This window comes from Sorex fumeus, unplaced genomic scaffold (assembly GCF_029834395.1).
Source record: "Sorex fumeus unplaced genomic scaffold, SorFum_2.1 ptg000009l, whole genome shotgun sequence".
Classification (NCBI taxonomy): domain Eukaryota; kingdom Metazoa; phylum Chordata; class Mammalia; order Eulipotyphla; family Soricidae; genus Sorex; species Sorex fumeus.
This window is the reverse complement of record NW_026606066.1, coordinates 17,511,254-17,529,694: the sequence shown is the minus strand read 5'-3', so window position 1 is coordinate 17,529,694 and position 18,441 is coordinate 17,511,254. Positions and strand designations below refer to the sequence as shown.

The 18,441-nt window shown below is 36.2% G+C and overlaps 1 protein-coding gene across 5 annotated transcripts in view; it reads left to right on the top strand.

The window, feature by feature from the left end:
- COBLL1 (cordon-bleu WH2 repeat protein like 1) overlaps positions 1-18,038 on the top strand; it is a 192,066-nt gene extending 174,028 nt beyond the window's left edge. For 4 of the 5 annotated variants that reach the window (XM_056110356.1, XM_056110360.1, XM_056110358.1 and 1 more), the window contains 5 exons: positions 1,072-1,303; positions 2,316-2,407; positions 5,188-6,749; positions 9,052-9,234; positions 16,779-18,038. In XM_056110356.1, the coding sequence (XP_055966331.1) occupies positions 1,072-1,303; positions 2,316-2,407; positions 5,188-6,749; positions 9,052-9,234; positions 16,779-16,865 (2,156 nt within the window). In that variant the 3' untranslated portion in view covers positions 16,866-18,038. The remainder of the gene's footprint in view (positions 1-1,071; positions 1,304-2,315; positions 2,408-5,187; positions 6,750-9,051; positions 9,235-16,778) is intronic. The other variant, XM_056110357.1, reaches the window with a different exon arrangement.
- Positions 18,039-18,441: the final 403 nt, after the last annotated feature.

Sequence of the window (18,441 nt, the reverse complement as noted above, 5' to 3'; positions counted from 1 at the left end):
AATACAAATGGCCAAAAGGCACATGAAAAAGTGTTCCACATCACTAATGAACAGAGAGATGCAAATCCAAACAACAGTGAGATATCATCTCACACCACAGAGACTGGCACACATTCAAAAGAACAAAAGCATGGTGTGGATGTGGGGGAAAGGGAACACTATTTCACTGTTAGTGGGAATGTCCACCAGTCCAACCTTTCTGGAAAACAATATGGACATTCCTTCAAAAACTAGAAATTGAGTTTCTGTATGACCCTGCAATACTACTTCTGGGAATATATCCCAAGAGTGCCAAAAAGCACAGTAGAAATTACATTTGTGCCTATATGTTCATTAAAGCACTGTTCACAATAGCCAGAATCTGAAAACAACCTGAGTGCCAGAGAACAGACTACTAGTTAAACAAACTTTGGTACATCTGCACAATGGAATACTATGCAGCTGTTAGGAGAGATGAAGTCAGTGTGAAATTTGCTTATAAGTGGATAGACATAGAGAGTATCATGCTAAGGGAAATGAGTCAGAAAGAGAAGGACAGACATAGAAGGACTGCACTCATTTATAACATAACATGAGACTGACACCCAAGTACAGTAGACACACGGGCCAGGAAGATTGCTCCATAGTTGGAAGTGTGCCTCATGAGCTGGGGGAGAAGGCAACTGGAATAGAGAAGGGATCACTAAGACAATGATGGTTGGAGGGATTGATTGGGATGGGAGATGTGTGCTGAAAGTAGATAAATGACCAAACATGATAATCTCTCAGTATCTGTATTACAGACCATAATGCCCCAAAATAGAGAGAGAGTATGGGAGAAATTGTCTGCCATGGAAGCAGCGAGAGGGTTGGAAAGTGGGGGGTGTGGGGGGTGTATACTGGGGACATTGGTGTTGGATAATGTGCACTAGTGGAGGGATGGGTGTTTGATCACTGCATGATTGAAACCCAAACATGAAAGCTTGTAACTATCTTGTGTTGATTCAGTTAAAAAAATTACTTCCTTGCCAGGATTATATGGAAAAAAGGAAGGAAACCAATATTTATAATTACCTCTTCATTTATTTGTAGCTGGAATAAGCTCTGATTTTAGCCTTGAAGAAATAGATGAAAAGGAAGAATTGAATGAAGTACCTAAAGATGAGGCTGAAAATATTTCTCTGAAGTCACAGGATATTTCTGTGGGATCTACTGATATAATAAGTACATCGAATACTGTTCCTGACTCAGTCCTTGGCAATGATATGGAAGAGTCCTCACAAAACTGCAAAGAAAAACAAGAAACTAGAAACACAGATGGACAGTAAGTAGTGTGTATGCCAGAAGTGTTTGTGACAGTTTGTCTAATTAATACTAGTCTTCTGAAATATAAATCTGATATTTTAGACACAAATATAGTCATTCATTTAGTTTAAATTCTATCCCTTTTACGTTATTATGAATTTTTATTTACAAAATGCCTATTTGTATGCCCTTGTTTTGAAATAAAATCAAAATTGACAGTTCTGATATTCCTGTGTCAGAAAAAGACTGTAACATTTCCAAAAAACTGTAACATGAATGGGCCAAATATTAAAGTTTTGGTACTGTATGTGTCTCACCATTTGTTTGACCTAAATGAGACATTGATTTTCAATTTTTAACAAATGTTCTTCAGAAATTTTCACTGGTTAGTAAATAAAGCAATTCTACATTTTAGGATATGATGTTAATGCACTATTTGTTTAACCCTCACAAAATGTATGATACATCAGAGACGACCACTGTGTACTTGATTTTCAGAATTGAAAGCTTTAGTAGAGTCCACTTACATTATGTTTGAACTGACATAATGTAAATAAAGCTGAATAAGCACAGCAAAATCACCCCTTTTCATCAGTGTTTTACAATAAGTGTTTGTGGTATTGTTTCCAAATTAAACTCCTCTATCATCAGAAAAACAACAAAAAATATCCTGATTAATGTACAATAAACTTTGCCAGATACAGCATATACAAGACTAAAATGATCCTTTGATTTCTCGTTTCATATAAAAAACGACCAGTCATAAAAAAAGACACGGTTACTAGAGCAGTATCTATTTAACCAAACTACTTACATCTTTCTTTATAATAAACCATCATATGGAAACTGAGGGTTCATGGCATCATCTTCACTCAGTTGTATTTTTTTTCTTTGCTATTACATTTCCAGTATTTGGCAGAAAGACATTACTTCATCCATATGTGTTTGGAAATTATTGCCTAGTATCTTTGTGTATGTGTGTGTGTGTTTAAATGGGATAAATATATACCATATACTATCATATTTTGCAGAGGACCATGCATTATGGTACATAATACCAGCATTCAAGAAAAGGTACCTGATAGTATAAGAAACTTGAAGTCACTTCATCCTAATCAAAATGGTGAGTGATATACATACTAGCCACAGTATTATACTATGAGCCAATGACCATTCTTAATTCTTAACTCTTTTATTTGTTTGTTTATTTTGTTTGGGGGCCACATCCAGCAATGGCCAGGGCTTACTCCTGGCTCTGCACACAAGGATCACTCCTGGTAGGCTTGGGGGGAAAAATGATACTATACAAAAAATTTCAAGGAATATACAGGTACTTTGAGGAATATCATAGAAATAGTTTATGAATTCTTGTAGACCTTTTAGTTATGTATATCTAGGTAAAAATTCCTAGAAAACACAGGGACATGTGTTTATTTTTTGTACAAAACATTGATTACCCCAATGTTATAGGTAAGTAGGATGACGGAAACAGTTTATATTTATGATGTGTGTTGATTTTTTAAATACCTATGCCACTCCTTCATAATCTGCATGGTCAGTACTATGGTGAAATACAGTACTAAAAGGATTAAAATTATATAATTTTTCCATTCTTTTTCTCTATTTTTATGTAGTGTATACACTGAGGAAAGTATGTCGTTAAAAAAAAACACACAACTAAAAAGCTGCTTCCAGGAGCAGGGAGTTGCATCAGTGGTGGAGCATTTATTTGTTTCTTAATTGCCTTGCATATGTGAATCCCTTGGTTTGATCCCCCCAGCAAAGAAAATAAATAAATAAATAAATAAATGCTTCTTTCTTGTTTAAAAAATCATTGTTAGGGGCAGGAGAGATATAAGAGGTCTGGCCTCAATCCTTGACACTCCATGATCCCCTTGGCACAGCATGAACCTCAGCACTGACATGAACAATTCCTAACCTGTTGAGTTGGGAGTAGTGCCTGAATGCTATTAGGTGTGGCCCCAAGACCAAAATAGTAATAATAATATAAATAAATTTAAATTAATTAAATCATAGTTAAAGCATTCTTTAAAAAAAAAACTGGGGTTTTTTTGTTTGGTTTTTTTTTTTTTTGCTTTTTGGGTCACACCCAGCAATGCACAGGGGTTACTCCTGGCTTTGCACTCAGGAATTATTCCTGGCAGTGCTCAGGGGACCATATGGGATGCTGGAAGTAGAACCCGGCTCGACCCCGTGCAAGGCAAACACCCTGCCCTCCGTGCTATGGCTCCAGCCCCAGTTGAAGCATTTTTGAGAAGACATGACATCAAGTTGGCACTCACAATGAAAAGCACATTTCTGTAGTAATATTTATTTTGAATTGCGTCTAATTAGCAATAACCTTTGTCAACTTTGAATCATGATTCTTTTCCATGGAACTTCAACCTATGGCTACACATATTTGACACAGGTGCTCTTCCATGAACCACATCACACTAAATCAGCTTTTAAAAGTAGATAATAGGCTTGTTCTTCGAGCCCATGTTCACCCTTGAGCACATATCTCACTTGCTTGTCTCTATGTCTCTTTGCTTTTTCCACTCTAGAGAAGAGCCCATGTTCTCTCTTGAACATGTTCTTCCTCCCTTTCTCTCTCCTTACTTCCAAGTGAGTTTTACTTAATAAAAAAAAATCTTGCTTCACTAAAAACAAATGAATTAATTAAATAAAAATAAAAATTAGGACAGGGGACCAGAGCGATAGTACAGCAGGTAGGGTGTTTTACTTAGCATGAAGCCAACCTGGGTTTGATCCCTGGCATCCTATATAGTCCCCTGAGTATCGCCAGGAGTGATTCCTCAGTATGGAGCCAGGAGTAACCTCTAATCTCTATGTGTGACCCAAAAAAGCAAAAAAAATAATCAATAAAAATAGGACATAATTTTTTCACTCTGTAAAAATTGTTTCAGTGTTTTCCTCTTTCAGTTTTGCCTACCATGTATATTTATGCAATTCACCATTATAACAGACTGTAAATGCAGGTATCAGTTTTGGATAGCTGAGATTCAAAATTTGTGAATAGACCACTTGAAAATTTACCTTTTCCCTTTACTTGGAAAATAGTCTAACCATTCAGTGACATTTGATAGCATAATTCTCATATGTTTAAAGATGGATTAGCTCATAAATCCAATATTGAATTTCGGTTCCAGAACTGACAATACTTAGGAATAATTACAAAAATTCTTAAGAGATTCCAAGTTCTTTTATGGTAAAGAAAGTATAATCCACCATAGTTGTGACAGATAGAATTATAGAGATCTAGAGTGTATAGATTAGGATTTGTTACATACTATTTAATTTGAAACCAAATTTTACATTGAAAATGTAAATTTTGGAACTAGGAAAGCTGAGTAATATTTTTATTGTGGAAATAGTTAACCTCTATTTATTGAAAATGAGAAATTAGCAAGAGGGAAGGAACTATATACTTATTTCCTGCTGCCAGGGACCCTTTTTTGTATTTTTTTTGTTATTGTGTTTAAAAATAACAAAAAATTGAAATCCTAATTTTTTAAAAAATGCATAGTTTTCCTCACAAAGTGCTTGCTTTTGACATTTTCCTGCTATAATAAGCATGATATATGTGATATATGAAATATAATATTTCACCTTTTTATATTTACCCAAATGAGACCCACAGGGATTAAGTAACACACTGTGGCTACACAGATTGTAATTAGTAAAGCCAGATGCCACACTTAGGTCTCTAAGAAACCAAAGCCCATGCTGGTTTCTCTGCATACTACTACTTGCTTTTGTATAATTAGCTGAAAATTATTTGTAGAATTCAAGCCAACCTGTTACAGTTTGAGAAAGACCAATGTTGAAAACTTCAGTTTTACTATTTTTTTAAGGTACTTCTTTTTTTCTCTCTCTCAGTAGATCAAAATAAAATAACTGTCATTCCAAAAAACACAGAAGATATGAAAAATGGAGTGAGGAGAACAGAAATTACTGTAGGAGAAGTTGCCAAAAATAACACTGTGGACGTGGAAGTTGACAGACTCTCAAACAATGAAGCACATAAAACTGACACTGCTCGAAATTATAAGGAAAATAATCTAGCTGCCTCAACAATATCAGACCAGAACCTGCATCAGTCAAATGCAGAAAAGACAAAAATGCAAGATGCAGCAATTCAGACAACCCTTCCTTCTTCTAACAGTTTTGATGGGAATGACCATATTAATTTACCTGACTGCAAGGTTGAAGAAAATGTACAAGCTTTGACTAATCACAAATCAACTCAGCATTCATCTTTAAATTCACAAGATTCTGTAAATACTTTCAGAAAATTAAGGAATCAGGATTCCCTAAATATACATTCAGAACATCACTATCAAAGATCTATCAAAGATCCCATTTCTGTACATGGTAATGATGATCTTTTGCCTCCTATTGACGGGATTGATAAAAACTCAACTGCCTCTAATATGAAGAATTATCCACTTTATAGACAAGATTCCAATCCCAGACCCAAACCGTCAAATGAAATTACAAGAGATTACATACCCAAAATTGGGATGACGACTTATAAAATAGTACCGCCCAAATCCCTGGAAACATTAAAAGATTGGGACTCAGAAACCGTAGTTTATAAAGATGATCAGGAAAGGCATACGTTAGGAAAAAAACACAGTCATCCAAGTGTGATAGAAACTACAATCCAATCAGAAGATGCTGTTTTTTCTGAAAGTCCAAAGGAGACCCACTCAGATCCTAGACAGATCCCTTCTCAGAGAATGGACCAACGGATCCACTCAACAGAGCGCCCACCCCTTAGTCCCACAGCAAATTCACTGAAACCTGCACCGAAGATGATGAGAGACACTGGTACCATTCCATTTGCACCCAAATTGGAAGAGATAAACAGTATTTTGGAATCAAAAATTAAACCACAGATTTCAAACCCTCAGGCCAAGCCAAGTTCTTTTTTTTTGCAGATGCAGAAAAGAGCTTCAGGTCACTATGTGACGTCTGCAGCTTCCAAGAGTGTTCACACCATCCCTAATCCTGTGCCAAGGGAACTAACACAAAAAGAAATGGAAAGGGATCCTCCACTTTCTCCAGAGCAAACACTTCCCCCCTTAAGTAAAACAGCTCACTCTCCTCCACCTTCGTCCCCCAATAAATATACTGATAATGGTATCAGCAGTCAGAAGCCTAAAGAAACCTCTCCTCCCCCTGTTGCTCCGAAACCTATGCCTCCTCTCTCAAGTCAGTTCTCATCATTAAATCTGAAGACTTTGAAAACTTTTGGTGCCCCCAAACCTTACTCAAGCTCTACTCCTTCTCCTTTTGCCCTGGCTGTAGTGAAAAGGTCACAGTCTTTCAGTAAAACACCTGTCAGATCCAGCAGTGATCCGGCCTCAGCCTCGTCTCCCACTGAGAAACAGGGAGGAAAGCCTTGTGTGAATCCCTCCGTGGATAGCCCTGCTAAGGTAAATGTTACTGTTTCAAAAACAAGGAATTCTTTTTCTTCTTTCTTTTTTCTTTTCTTTCCTGCTTTTTGGATCACACCCAGAGATGCACAGGGTTTACTCCTGATTTTGCACTCAGGAATTACTCCAGGCGGTGCTCGAGGGACCATATGGGATGCTGGGAATCAAATCCGAGTGAGCTGTGTGCAAGGCAAACGCCCTACCCACTATACTATTGCTTCAGCCCCCCAAAACAAGGAATTCTTACATGACATGTTTGGAATGGGGATTAACAAACTGGTCCTCACATTTCTGTTTCTTAACTCTGACTTCAGAAGATTGATCATACATAGAATCTTACCACTCACCATTGTAATTCATATAATAGGATAAAGTGTTACTCTATCATTATTACCTAATTGTGGTATTCGTTTTCTTCCTCCCACCCTCCCTTTATCTCTTCCTTCCTTCCTTCCCTCCCTTCCTCTCTCCCTCCCTCCTCACACAACCAAGGCATGTGCTTTGCCACTGAGTCATATTCCTAGTCCTTAGAAAATATTATTTTTATTATTATTATTATACTCCATATGGCTACACTAGCACGCGACAGGGACAGATGGAGATGTTACTGGCACCCACTCTAGCAAATCGATGATTAATGGGAAGTCAAGTGATCAAGTGATACTCCATAGAACATAGTCACAGAAAGGGTAGCATTTATTGTTTAATATACAGGTACCTCACTACCACCAAAGTGCTCCCAAAGTATCTACCAGTTAGAAAATATTTTGATATTACTTTGTTCATAAATTTCAGTTTATAGTTCTAACTGTGTCTTCCTGTGTTTTGATTATCTCAGCTTATTCTTAATTGTCCTAGATTTTCTGGTTTGTTTCTTTCTGTAATCCTACAGTACTATATAACATCAAAATAAGTCACTTTTATTATATAGGCATGCTAGCCTTATCAAGGACTAAAGAATCAAGCATTTCTCATCTGCTTTTTCTATAATAAACATTCAACCTCAGCTAATATTTACATAAAATTTAAACTGAAAACGAAGTCTAAATATATAATTTAAAATTCACTTATGTTTATTCATTGTCAATTTGTATAATTGTATGTATGTTGACCAAAATATCATTTAACCACTATCTAAATCTTAATAATTTACAAAAGCGAAGTATATTGACTAAGATTTAAAAACTCAGTACTATAATTTGCTTAGTTCAAATAGTGTATTCAAAGGATACCATGGAATTCAGAGTATGATCATAGTTAACTACAAGCAGTTTTTGAAAAATGCCTTATATAGTTTTTACTTGGTTCTTAAAAATTTCTTTCATAACTGTCTGACAGTTCCAAAGTATTTTATATTATTTTTTCAAACATCCCTGAGTAACAGAATTTTTCCTTAAATTTAAAACAATGTTTATCTTGTAGAATATTTCTTTATTTATCTCACATTTATGTTTATTACTTTGTTATAATGTCAAGAAGAGATGTATGATACAGGGTTTAACTCTTGAAAATAAAGCCTGTGATTTTTCTTAGAATGGAATACTATTCCTAAACAATGGATGCTCGGTTTAGATGATATACTTTTTGAATCCTTTCCCAAGCACTGTTTAGTTCATTCTTTTGTAATATTTATTTGGCAGTTTAGAAAAGACATTTTAAAATTCAGGGGTAGGATTTTAACAGTGTCCCCAAATCATCTACTAAATACTCCTTCTTGAGTTAATTTGATTGAATTAGAGTTTAAAGTATTTAAATAATTAAAAATTTTATATTCTTTTAAAAAATATTACTTTTTGTTGGTGGGGAGAATACAAAAAGTAGTAGCAGTTGTCCTTGTGATTTAAAAAATAAACCAAAATAAGCTGTTACATGTAGCATAATTATATTTGTTCATTTGGGCTGTCAAAAAATAGTTTTACAAGTAATAGGTTAGAATTACAAAAATGCATTGTCTTTTAGCCTGATGAATTTTTCATTATTTAGTTCTGCTCTTCTAGAGAGAGCTTTAAAGAAATAAGCATTGTTTGACTTAAGAACAGTATGTGACTGCATTTGTGAAACAAAGAGAATTACTTCACTTTCATCCTTATCCTCCCGAGCTCAAGAAAAAGGAAAGCAATGTTCTCATCTGCTATCTGAGCTCTGAGAGTGGGAATTCAGAGTGTGATGATCTAGTGTTATATCTGAAGTAGTACTGTGACAAATGGTGATTATTAAAGGACTATTGATCAAAAAAATACTTTTTAAAATGATTCATTCATTATTTGGGATCCATAAAAATAATGTGCATTTAATTTTATAGGAAAATGACTCTGCACATAATGAACAGAATTTGCAAGTATTATCTTCAGTGGACTGCCCAGCCTTCCCCCTTAAGAGACAGAGTTCTTTTACATTCCAGAGCTCCAGCTCTGACCCAGAGCAGATCCGGCAGAGTTTGCTGACTGCAATCCGCTCTGGAGAGGCTGCTGCCAAATTGAAAAGGGTAAGTTTTCTTTATCAGATGTGTGACAGTGGGTGTATTTTCAACACTGTCAAACTAATACTTAGCGGAAATTGTTTTCTGGCATTTAAATCTGAAAAGGTAAGATGCCAAAATTTACTCTTTTATGTCAGGGGTCATTTTTGAAGTTGAAGCTGAGAGAGTCCAGATCCTTACACAAACTTAGAAATATGTCAGATCTGTTTCCACAATATGGGCCAGGTGCAGAACACGGGCTTTTGCTCATTAATATATAACTATATATAGCAAGTGCCCTGGACCCTTATTTCAGGAAGAGCTTATGTTAGCACAGCAAGAAACATTCTTTGGAAAAGAACAATCCTTCCTATTCCAGAAAAGGGGCAGTAGTGACAAAGAACTGTTTTCAGTCATAACTCCTATTGCGATGGCAATTACTGCCTTCGATGGGATTTGAGGATGCAGGGAGTTTTATAACTTAAAAACAAATAAGGGAAAATGGAAACCTTAGATGAGACCTAATGCAAAAACCCAAGTCTTAACAACACTTGTTCAGAGCGTTGTCGTTTCTCCTGAGTTGCGTCGGAGGTGTAAGAGTTTCTCAGGACAAACACCACCCTCACTGAATGTCATGCAGGCCCCACACTCACAGGTTTCCACCCTCTGCTTCCTTCAGCCAGTAAGAGAAGACAGTGATGTGTTGGGCCTGGCATTCTCAGTTCAACTTCCCAGGGACCTGCTCTCCCAAGCTGGCTTTCTGTTCTCCCCTAGGTCATCCTGTTTGAAAGTTCTTCAACCCCCAAGACAAGGAGAGTGCTCATCATTTCACTGACTCCCAAGCCTTTCATATTGTGAATTCTTTGTGTAATCAGTTTAAAACCTATTTAGAGAAGACTAAGAATTATTGAGCAAAACACTGAGCTGAACAGAAATGAGATCTGCACAGGAGCAGGAACAAGCACTTAGGAGGGTGAGGCCTGGGCATGGCTCTCTCATTGGACATGCCTGCGTCAGAGTCAGTGAATTTTCTCTTCTGGGTCTTCTGTGGGTGCAGGAGTGACAGCTTCTTACATAGGGCTTGGCGCTCCTATTCACACAAATGGAGACCATCCGAAATATGTTGTGCTTGTAGGAGTGGAGGAAATGTAAAGGAATAATTTAGAGTAGTAATATTGAATTCCATATAATATTTGTAGAATCGAATTTAGGTGCAAGGCAGTTTAAAACACACACATACACACACACACACAATACACACTGTAGCTTTCAGTATCAAAATTGGTACTTCAGGGGTCAGAGAGAGAGTTTGGAAGTTGAGGCACTTGCTTTATGTGTGACTACCTCCAATTTGAATCTTTGGCACTATGTATGGTTCCTCAGTCCCACAAGAGGTAACTCCTGGACTCGGAACCAGGAATTGCCCCTGAGCACCAGTGTGCTAGTGTAGTGGCCTAGAAAACCAAAAAGGAAAAAAAACAAAAAGGTACTTGAACAACAGATTCTACTCAGACTCACCTGCATCCCAACTTGGGGTGTGTGATTTCTTTCTTTGACTTTATCTTGTTCCCTCTTTCCTCTCTCCTCTTCATCTCATACTTCCTAAATAAAATGACTTCACATAAAAATTCTCTTAACTGATTGTTAGTGCACCTGGGATTTGATTCAGTGGCATGAGACTCAGGTGAGACTCTTGGTTCAGTCCTCTGGAACTACAAACAAAAATATTTCTGAAAAATTAACATTGTTCCTTTTTGAACCATTATATTCATATTTTGTGGGGAAATTTGCCTATTTAATAAGTAGTACATTTACATTTTTTAAGAACTTCCATTTTTAATTGTATAAGGATGAGCTTCACATCAGTCACTTCTGATTTAAACATTTCTTAATAAGTTTTGAGGAACATTTTTAAGCACATAAGTACAAAACACTGCAAGCTTCTAGCAATACAGAAATGAGTAAAAGGAAGCTCTTGCCTTTGGGGCATTCACAGCCTGGGACCAAGAAACAGTGGTTTATCTGGTATATCAAGTTCACAGGAGAACCAAGTCACTGAATAAAATGGCAGTTCCTCTAAGTCAGTAGGTGTATTAATCTCTTTCAGTGAATTAACTGCAGTATATAGTACATTGAATTGGAAATGCCTTTTAGGCCAACAAATTCTACAGGCAAGAAGCTGTCTACGTGGCGTGTTATGGGCTCTGAATTGGCAGTCTTTTCACACATAAAACTCTCATTACTTCCAGAATGATCTGGATGTGAATCAACACAGAAAGCAGGCACTAAATGATGATCCTATAATTGTATCCTATTTATAGCTCATTACTTTAGTTAGGTTCTATTGAATCTAAACATTAGCAATTTCAGTAGAAGGCTCTATAGAGTAGATATCTAGGCTAGAGATACAATAGGTAGCTCTATAGAGAGCCAGTTTCACATATTTTGTTACTTGTTTTTTGAGCTGATGGTGCTTAGAGGCTGCTCTCAGTAGTGCTAGAAGTACCTCAAGTATTGAGGTACCGTGGAGTAACTGAGATTGGATCCAGGTCTCCTGTATGTGAAGCATGTGCTCCAGCTCATTTATCTGCTTCCATCATTCCAAATTTTGGCTTAGGGGTCAGAGATGGGAGTATAACAGGTACGGCATTAGAATATTAAAAGAATGGACTGCATCTAGCCATAAATTATAGAGAAATGAATAAAATATTTATGTAAAGTTTGGTAGTATGTGAAACTAAATTATACTAGTCATGCCTGCAGAAGTAGCCGTGTGTTGAGTATTTTAGTAACATCTAGCTTTTCTGGCTACTCCCAGCTCAGAACTCAAGGGTTGCTTGGAATAGTGCTGTGGGACCATAGTGCCAGGGATTGAACTCAGGCCTCCCACATGCAAGGCATGCTACTCTAAGCTATTTTCTTGGCCCTAGTTATTGCTTTTAAAATCAAGGAATTACATACGAAAAGTATTAGTTGTTAGTTCTAAAGGGAAATCAAAAGAGGTATTGGTCTTGGGAGGCAAGTCAATTATAAAAGTTAATGAACGACTGAAAATCTAAATAAGAGAGATACTACTTTAATGTAATTGACATTAATCCATATTAATGCAAAAATGCAGTGAAGAAATAATAAAATTTTAAATTAAAGGCAAAGAACTGGCGGTATTGCTTTTTTCTCCCTCAGTGATAAGTTAGTACCTGTTTGTATTTGTTTTCCCTGGGTTATTCATTAAAGTTCATGATCCTTTTCTGCATATGCATTACAAATTTCCAAGTTGTAACTGCATTACAGATGAACACAAAGGTGAGCACAAAGGCTCAGGTTTCTTGCAATCTTTGCTTCAGTTCCATGTATTTGTTTTAAATCCTCACATTTCCTTTAGAGAACAACAGTTCTGTTGCTAAATTAAATCTCCAGTAATTTTGACAGTAGGTGTAGATTGTTCATCAGAAATTTGACTCTGTGTTTGCCTATATTTTGGCATTCAGCTGTTCAGTTTAATTCCAGGTATCACTCTGCCTTATGGCTCTGGTTCAGATGTGAGCAGTTAACCTTCACCATAATAGGCAGCTCACGTTAAAACAATTATCTAGTTGATTGCTCTAGAGTAAAGGCAATTGTGAACATGCCATTGTTTTTCATGTTTCTTTTTTTTTTTTTATCAGTGAAACACCAGGAGGCACAGTTATAGACTTACAAATTTTTGTGCTTGGGTTTCAGTTATACAATGATCAAGTATCCATCCCTCCACCAGCACCCATCCTCCACCACCACGGGTCCCAGCATCCCTCCCACCCCCCTTCTCCCCCATCCCACCCTGCTTCTGTGGCAGGGCATTCCCTTTTGTTCACTTTCTCTCCTTTTGGGTCCTGTGGTTTTCAAGAAAGGCAATGAGTGGCAATCATGTTCGGTCTATAGTCTACTTTCAGTATGCTTCTCCCATCCTGGGAGGATCCTCCCAACACCCTTTATTTGGTGCTCCCTTCTCTATCTGAGCTCCCTTTCCCCCTAGCACGTGCGGCTGGCCTCCAAGTCATGGAGCAAAATTCCTGGTACTAATCTCGGCCACTCCTGGGTGTTAGTCTCCCATTTTGTTGCTTTATGTTCCCCAGATGAATGCAATCTTTCTGTGTCTATCCCACTCTTTCTGACTCATTTCGCTTAACATGATACTTTCCATGTAGTACCACTTGTATGTGAATTTCAGTTTTTCATGTTTCTTGAGATTTATTTTCTACCTTACTCAGGCTTAACCCCTTTATAATCAGAGAGTTTTTTTTTACTTTATAACGTTTCAATCAATATAGCGTAGTATTTTATAAAATATGTTCAATGTTAAGATGTTTATATATGAATCAGTAAATTGTTTATAGAGAACAAGACGAATTAAGTAATTCATTATCTTTGATTTATTTTGTTTTTGTTCTTTTGGCCACATCTGCCATGGCTTAGTGCTTTCTCCTGGCTCTGTGCTCTGGGATCTTGCCTTACCTACTGCACTATCTGTCTAACAACAATTCATTCGTTGACACAAGAAATTCTTTGGCTGCTTTTTGCTTTGGTAATGCTTGGATTGTAAAGGTATTTTTATATTATTGCCAGCAGAATATAGGTTTGTAAAATAAAGCCAAAAATTGACAAATAATGTTTAGTACTTATTTGTTTCCTCAGAATTTAAAATTTACCCTCTGCAAGATAGAATCCTGCCAGGAATTGAAAACTGAATAAGTTATCCAGGATCTTGCTGGCTTTTTTTATATACAATTTTAATTAGGATTTCTAATGAGGTAAAATATGGAAACATAAAAATGAATAAACTTGATGGACTTTCACAAAATGAACACATCTGTGTAAGCTATATAAAGATCAGATGCAAAATGTTCCCAAAATTCCAGAGACCCTTTAGAGTTTCACAAAACCCCTCAAAGATTAGCCAAAATACAGACTTCTTACATATGTGCTTGTTTTCCAACTCTATATAATGGATTGTGAAATTATACAAATATATTTAAGAATCATTCTTAAATATATTTAAGAATTTTGGATACATGACTGTGGTCCCAAGAACCACAGGGAATAGGCAGTGCTGAAACCTTAGGCCCTAGCATTCAACCTAAAAGCTTGGTTGCCTGGGTATTGACACGATCTCCCTAGACCCCTTAGAACTACTTTGGGACTCCCCAAAATTATACAAATACAATTTCCCCAAAATAACTGCTTAGACCAGATAACTATAATTTTTCAGGCCACTTCTGTAATATGTACACAGGCTTAATATATTTTATAAAAATAGTCAACTGTGAAATATTTATTAACATGTCTTTGAAGCTTTCCATCTTATTGCATATAAACCTAGGCAACTTGTAAATTCTATGTAATATTTGACTATATAAATCATAGGTATTATTTTCGTTTTATAGATAGACTGGAAATTTTTACTCTATAAATGGTACAGCAATGAATATCTTGTTAGTAATTAGAATCATTAGTATATTTTTTAAATGCTTTGAACAAGTTTTCTCTAATTTTACAAGGAATCAGGAGTAGTGCTGTTTGGGTGAAATCATAAAAATAGCTTCTTCACATAGAGACCTTGGGACACAGATTACATAATGAGAAGTTATTGTCTGTAGTTTTTTGACTATATATTAAATAGAAATCACACATAAATACTTTGGGGGGATTTGTTTTCCTTTTTCTGGTGGCAACCTTTTCATTATAGACATTTTAACTCAGGTACATACTATCAAATTCTATATTCTATCCTGTACTCAGAAGACAGGAAAATTGATTTAGGGGGCAGGAGAGAGAGCACCCAGGGCTAAAGTGCATGCTTCGCATTAGGGGGTTCTAGGTTCAACTTCTTGCACTATACAGTGCCCTGAGCACTCTACTACAGGATGTGGTCCAAAAAACTTTATTTGTTTAGCAAATAAACAGTCTCCTCCTGCTAAAAGACAAATGAGACAAAAAGACTGGTGAAGAAATAGTAACAGTGGGCAGGACACTTGCCTGAATGCTACTGATCCAGGTTCAAATCCCAGCACAAACACCAAACCCAAAAGGAGTGATCTCTGAGCACAAAGCGAGGAATAATTGCTGAGCACCACCAAGTATGGCCTACCTCCCATCCAAAGTAAAACAAATCCTAACAAAAGCAATTTGGTCGGAGGTAGAGGCAGCTCCCATTCATACTCAGGTAATGGAGAAGCCTACCTAGCATATCTCAGACAGTCGGTCTGGTGACTCGGTTTATGGTCTGTGGGTTTTCCACACCACCCCAGCAATGCTTCAGGTCCTCCAGAACTGCACCAAGTGATGGTGTTGGGGGAGGGGGGCAGAGGTAGAGGGGACTTAAGCTGCCAGAAAACAAACCAGGATTGGCTTACGTGCAAAGCAGGTGTCTTAACTTTTTACTCTCTTTCCAGCCTTCCAAACCTAATTAAAATTTTATTTTGCTATTCAGTAACTCACCATGTTACTGTCATTGTCACTGTCCTCCCGTTGTTCATCGATTTGCTTGAGCAGGCCCAGTAACATTGTGAGATTTGTTGTTACTGTGTTTGGCATATCAAATACGTCACAGGAAGCTTGCCAGGCTTTGCTGTGCGGGCGAGATACTCTCGGTAGCTTTCCGGGCTCTCCGAGAGGGGTCGCGTAATCGAACTTGTAGGAATTGAACTTGGGTTGCTGTGCTATCACTCCAGCCCACCATGTTACTAGACAGAATATTATTTTTATTGGATTTTTCTTCCTATGGGGGGGAAATGAGTTTGGCTTTGGTCTAAACTTGTGAAATCATAACCTAAGGAAAAAATACCATATTTTATAAAATTAGTTACTGTTCTGAGTACAGACTCTTTTTTTCTTTACAGTCTTCTAAGTAATAGGGATGTTTCAAGCTATGTCAGAAATCTTGCTTTAGTGTTTTTCCATTTTCTTACAAAATGAAAATTAAGTTTTGAAGAGAAGACTTTTGCCACAGAAATTGGGAATTTATCCATTTTATTTACTGAAAATAATTTTCTGTGATTGTTTTAGCATAAAACCCCAAGATTCAACTTCATTAGTCCTTCAAAATGAAAGCTGTTTTTTTTTCTTATAAATAAAAGGGGACTTAGAAGGAGAACTTCAATTTAATGCATTCGTTCAATGCAACAATTGCAATTTTATTGCTTTGTGGAATTTACTCTGTTTTTCTCTGTTTTCTGGGGCATTTGTGGAGAGGCAGAATAATCTCGCTAAAAATGCTCTTTAACAGCTTGGCCTGCAGTCTGTTTGTGCCGCTGTCCTTTGAGTTGATTTGGTAATTTTGTAAAGACGGAGATTTGTTAATGGATTATTTAACTTGTTTGTTGTGGAAATAACAACTCTCTCATTTTTAATTTCATGGTAGAGTTAATATTTATTCCTGGTTATTTGAAATTTATTGAATAACAAGTAATTAATTTTATTGGCAATTTATTGAATAAAAATAAATGCTAAGCTGGCATTAAGTATGAGGGTTGTTGAAAATTGGACAGCTGTCCCATGAAAAATTGACAGGCACAATGTGTGCTTCGTTCTCTCAGGTTGCTGTTCCATCAAATACAATCTCTGTGAATGGACGGTCAGGACTCAGCCATTCCACAACCTCCGATGCTCAGGATGACCATTAGATACCGTGTGTACCTGCACTTCACCACTGCTTCATAAGACAACTTCAGACTAATGGAGAGTATTGACCAGTTGTATATTTAGATATACACTAATATATTGTCTACAAAAGCATACGATTTTGTGCTATGGCTATTAATGCCCAAAAGAGTTACCAGAATTTATAATTTATAATATTTCACATGTTTTTGCCTTAGAGCTGAATTTGCTGCTTTAGAACTTTAAGACAGGGTGTTAATGACACTCTTTTTTTTAATGAAAAATTGTCACCTTTTGTTAATTTCACTTATTGACACATTTTTCACAATGGTGACTTAGAAGGATAAATTAAGGTTCATGGATAATTTGTGTGACACATAAAAGCTAAGAAGCAAACGTAGATCTGACATTTGCTGCCTCTATGTTATAGTTTATTTGGAAATGCTTATAAATTCCAATGCCTAAATGGGCTGAACATAAATTATATCAAGTAAGTATATTCAGTTCAACTGTTAATTTCAATGATGATTCATGTACTGTAGCAAGTCTCATCTTATATGCTTGTTATATACTTACAAAATTACTGTCAAATTTATGGAAAACTCCTAGTATTTTGATATTTTATTAAGTGGAATACTTGTTTTTTTCATCTTTATAACTTAAATGGCACAAGATGAATTTTAAGTATTTTCTGTATATAATTTTGACATCATCACACAGACATACATTTTATTTGCCACCCAGAAGCCTTAAAAATCTTCCCGTGACAGTGCTGATATATTGTGACAATTATTTCATATCCTGTACATATAGAAAAGAATAGGGGTTAGTTTATATCCATATTGGAAAAATTTAAAGACTACTTGGAGGGTACAGAAATCCTGGTTTAATTAAAGTGGATGATAAAGTCATTATATAGTTTCAGATGCTAATATTCTAAATGATAATATATATTTACTTTAATGCTAGAACTGTTAAGCAGAACATTCCTAATTTGTTAGCTTATAACTGTTCCAGAATTTAGAGCTATTGATGTTCTATCCCCTCTTTAAGAATTTAATTGCTCACTCATTGTAAAAGCTTTGTCAAACAAGCTGATGTTAAGTTGCTTGTCTGTAAATTTCCTAGGATGTTTGCCTCTTGGAAAAATATGTTGATTTTCTCCTCGTGTTTAATAAAACATAGTGATACACTTATGATGCCCTTTTGTTTTTATACAGTTTGTTAATCACTGTGTGTTTGTGTGTGTTTGTATGTTTCAACTGCATTGCTATCACTAGCAGACAAGCAAGTAATAACAAAATCTACCCCTCTTGAGACTCCTTTATATATATTTCTAAATATGTATATTTTTATGTATATATAATATTTAAGTTCAGATATCCATCTCTCAAGTGCTTGATCTGAGCTTGTTTAGCAAGTCTCGTTCCATGGCAATTGCATGTTAAATGTCACTTCTGTTTTCTTGAATCAGTCTTTGAGAGACCCTCAATGTATGGATATTGAAATTATGTCATTGTAAACAAGCAGGGAAAGAAGTGCTTTTGAAAAAACTATGCTTGTATAACATAAGCCACAGAAGAAGATAAGTTTGGACCT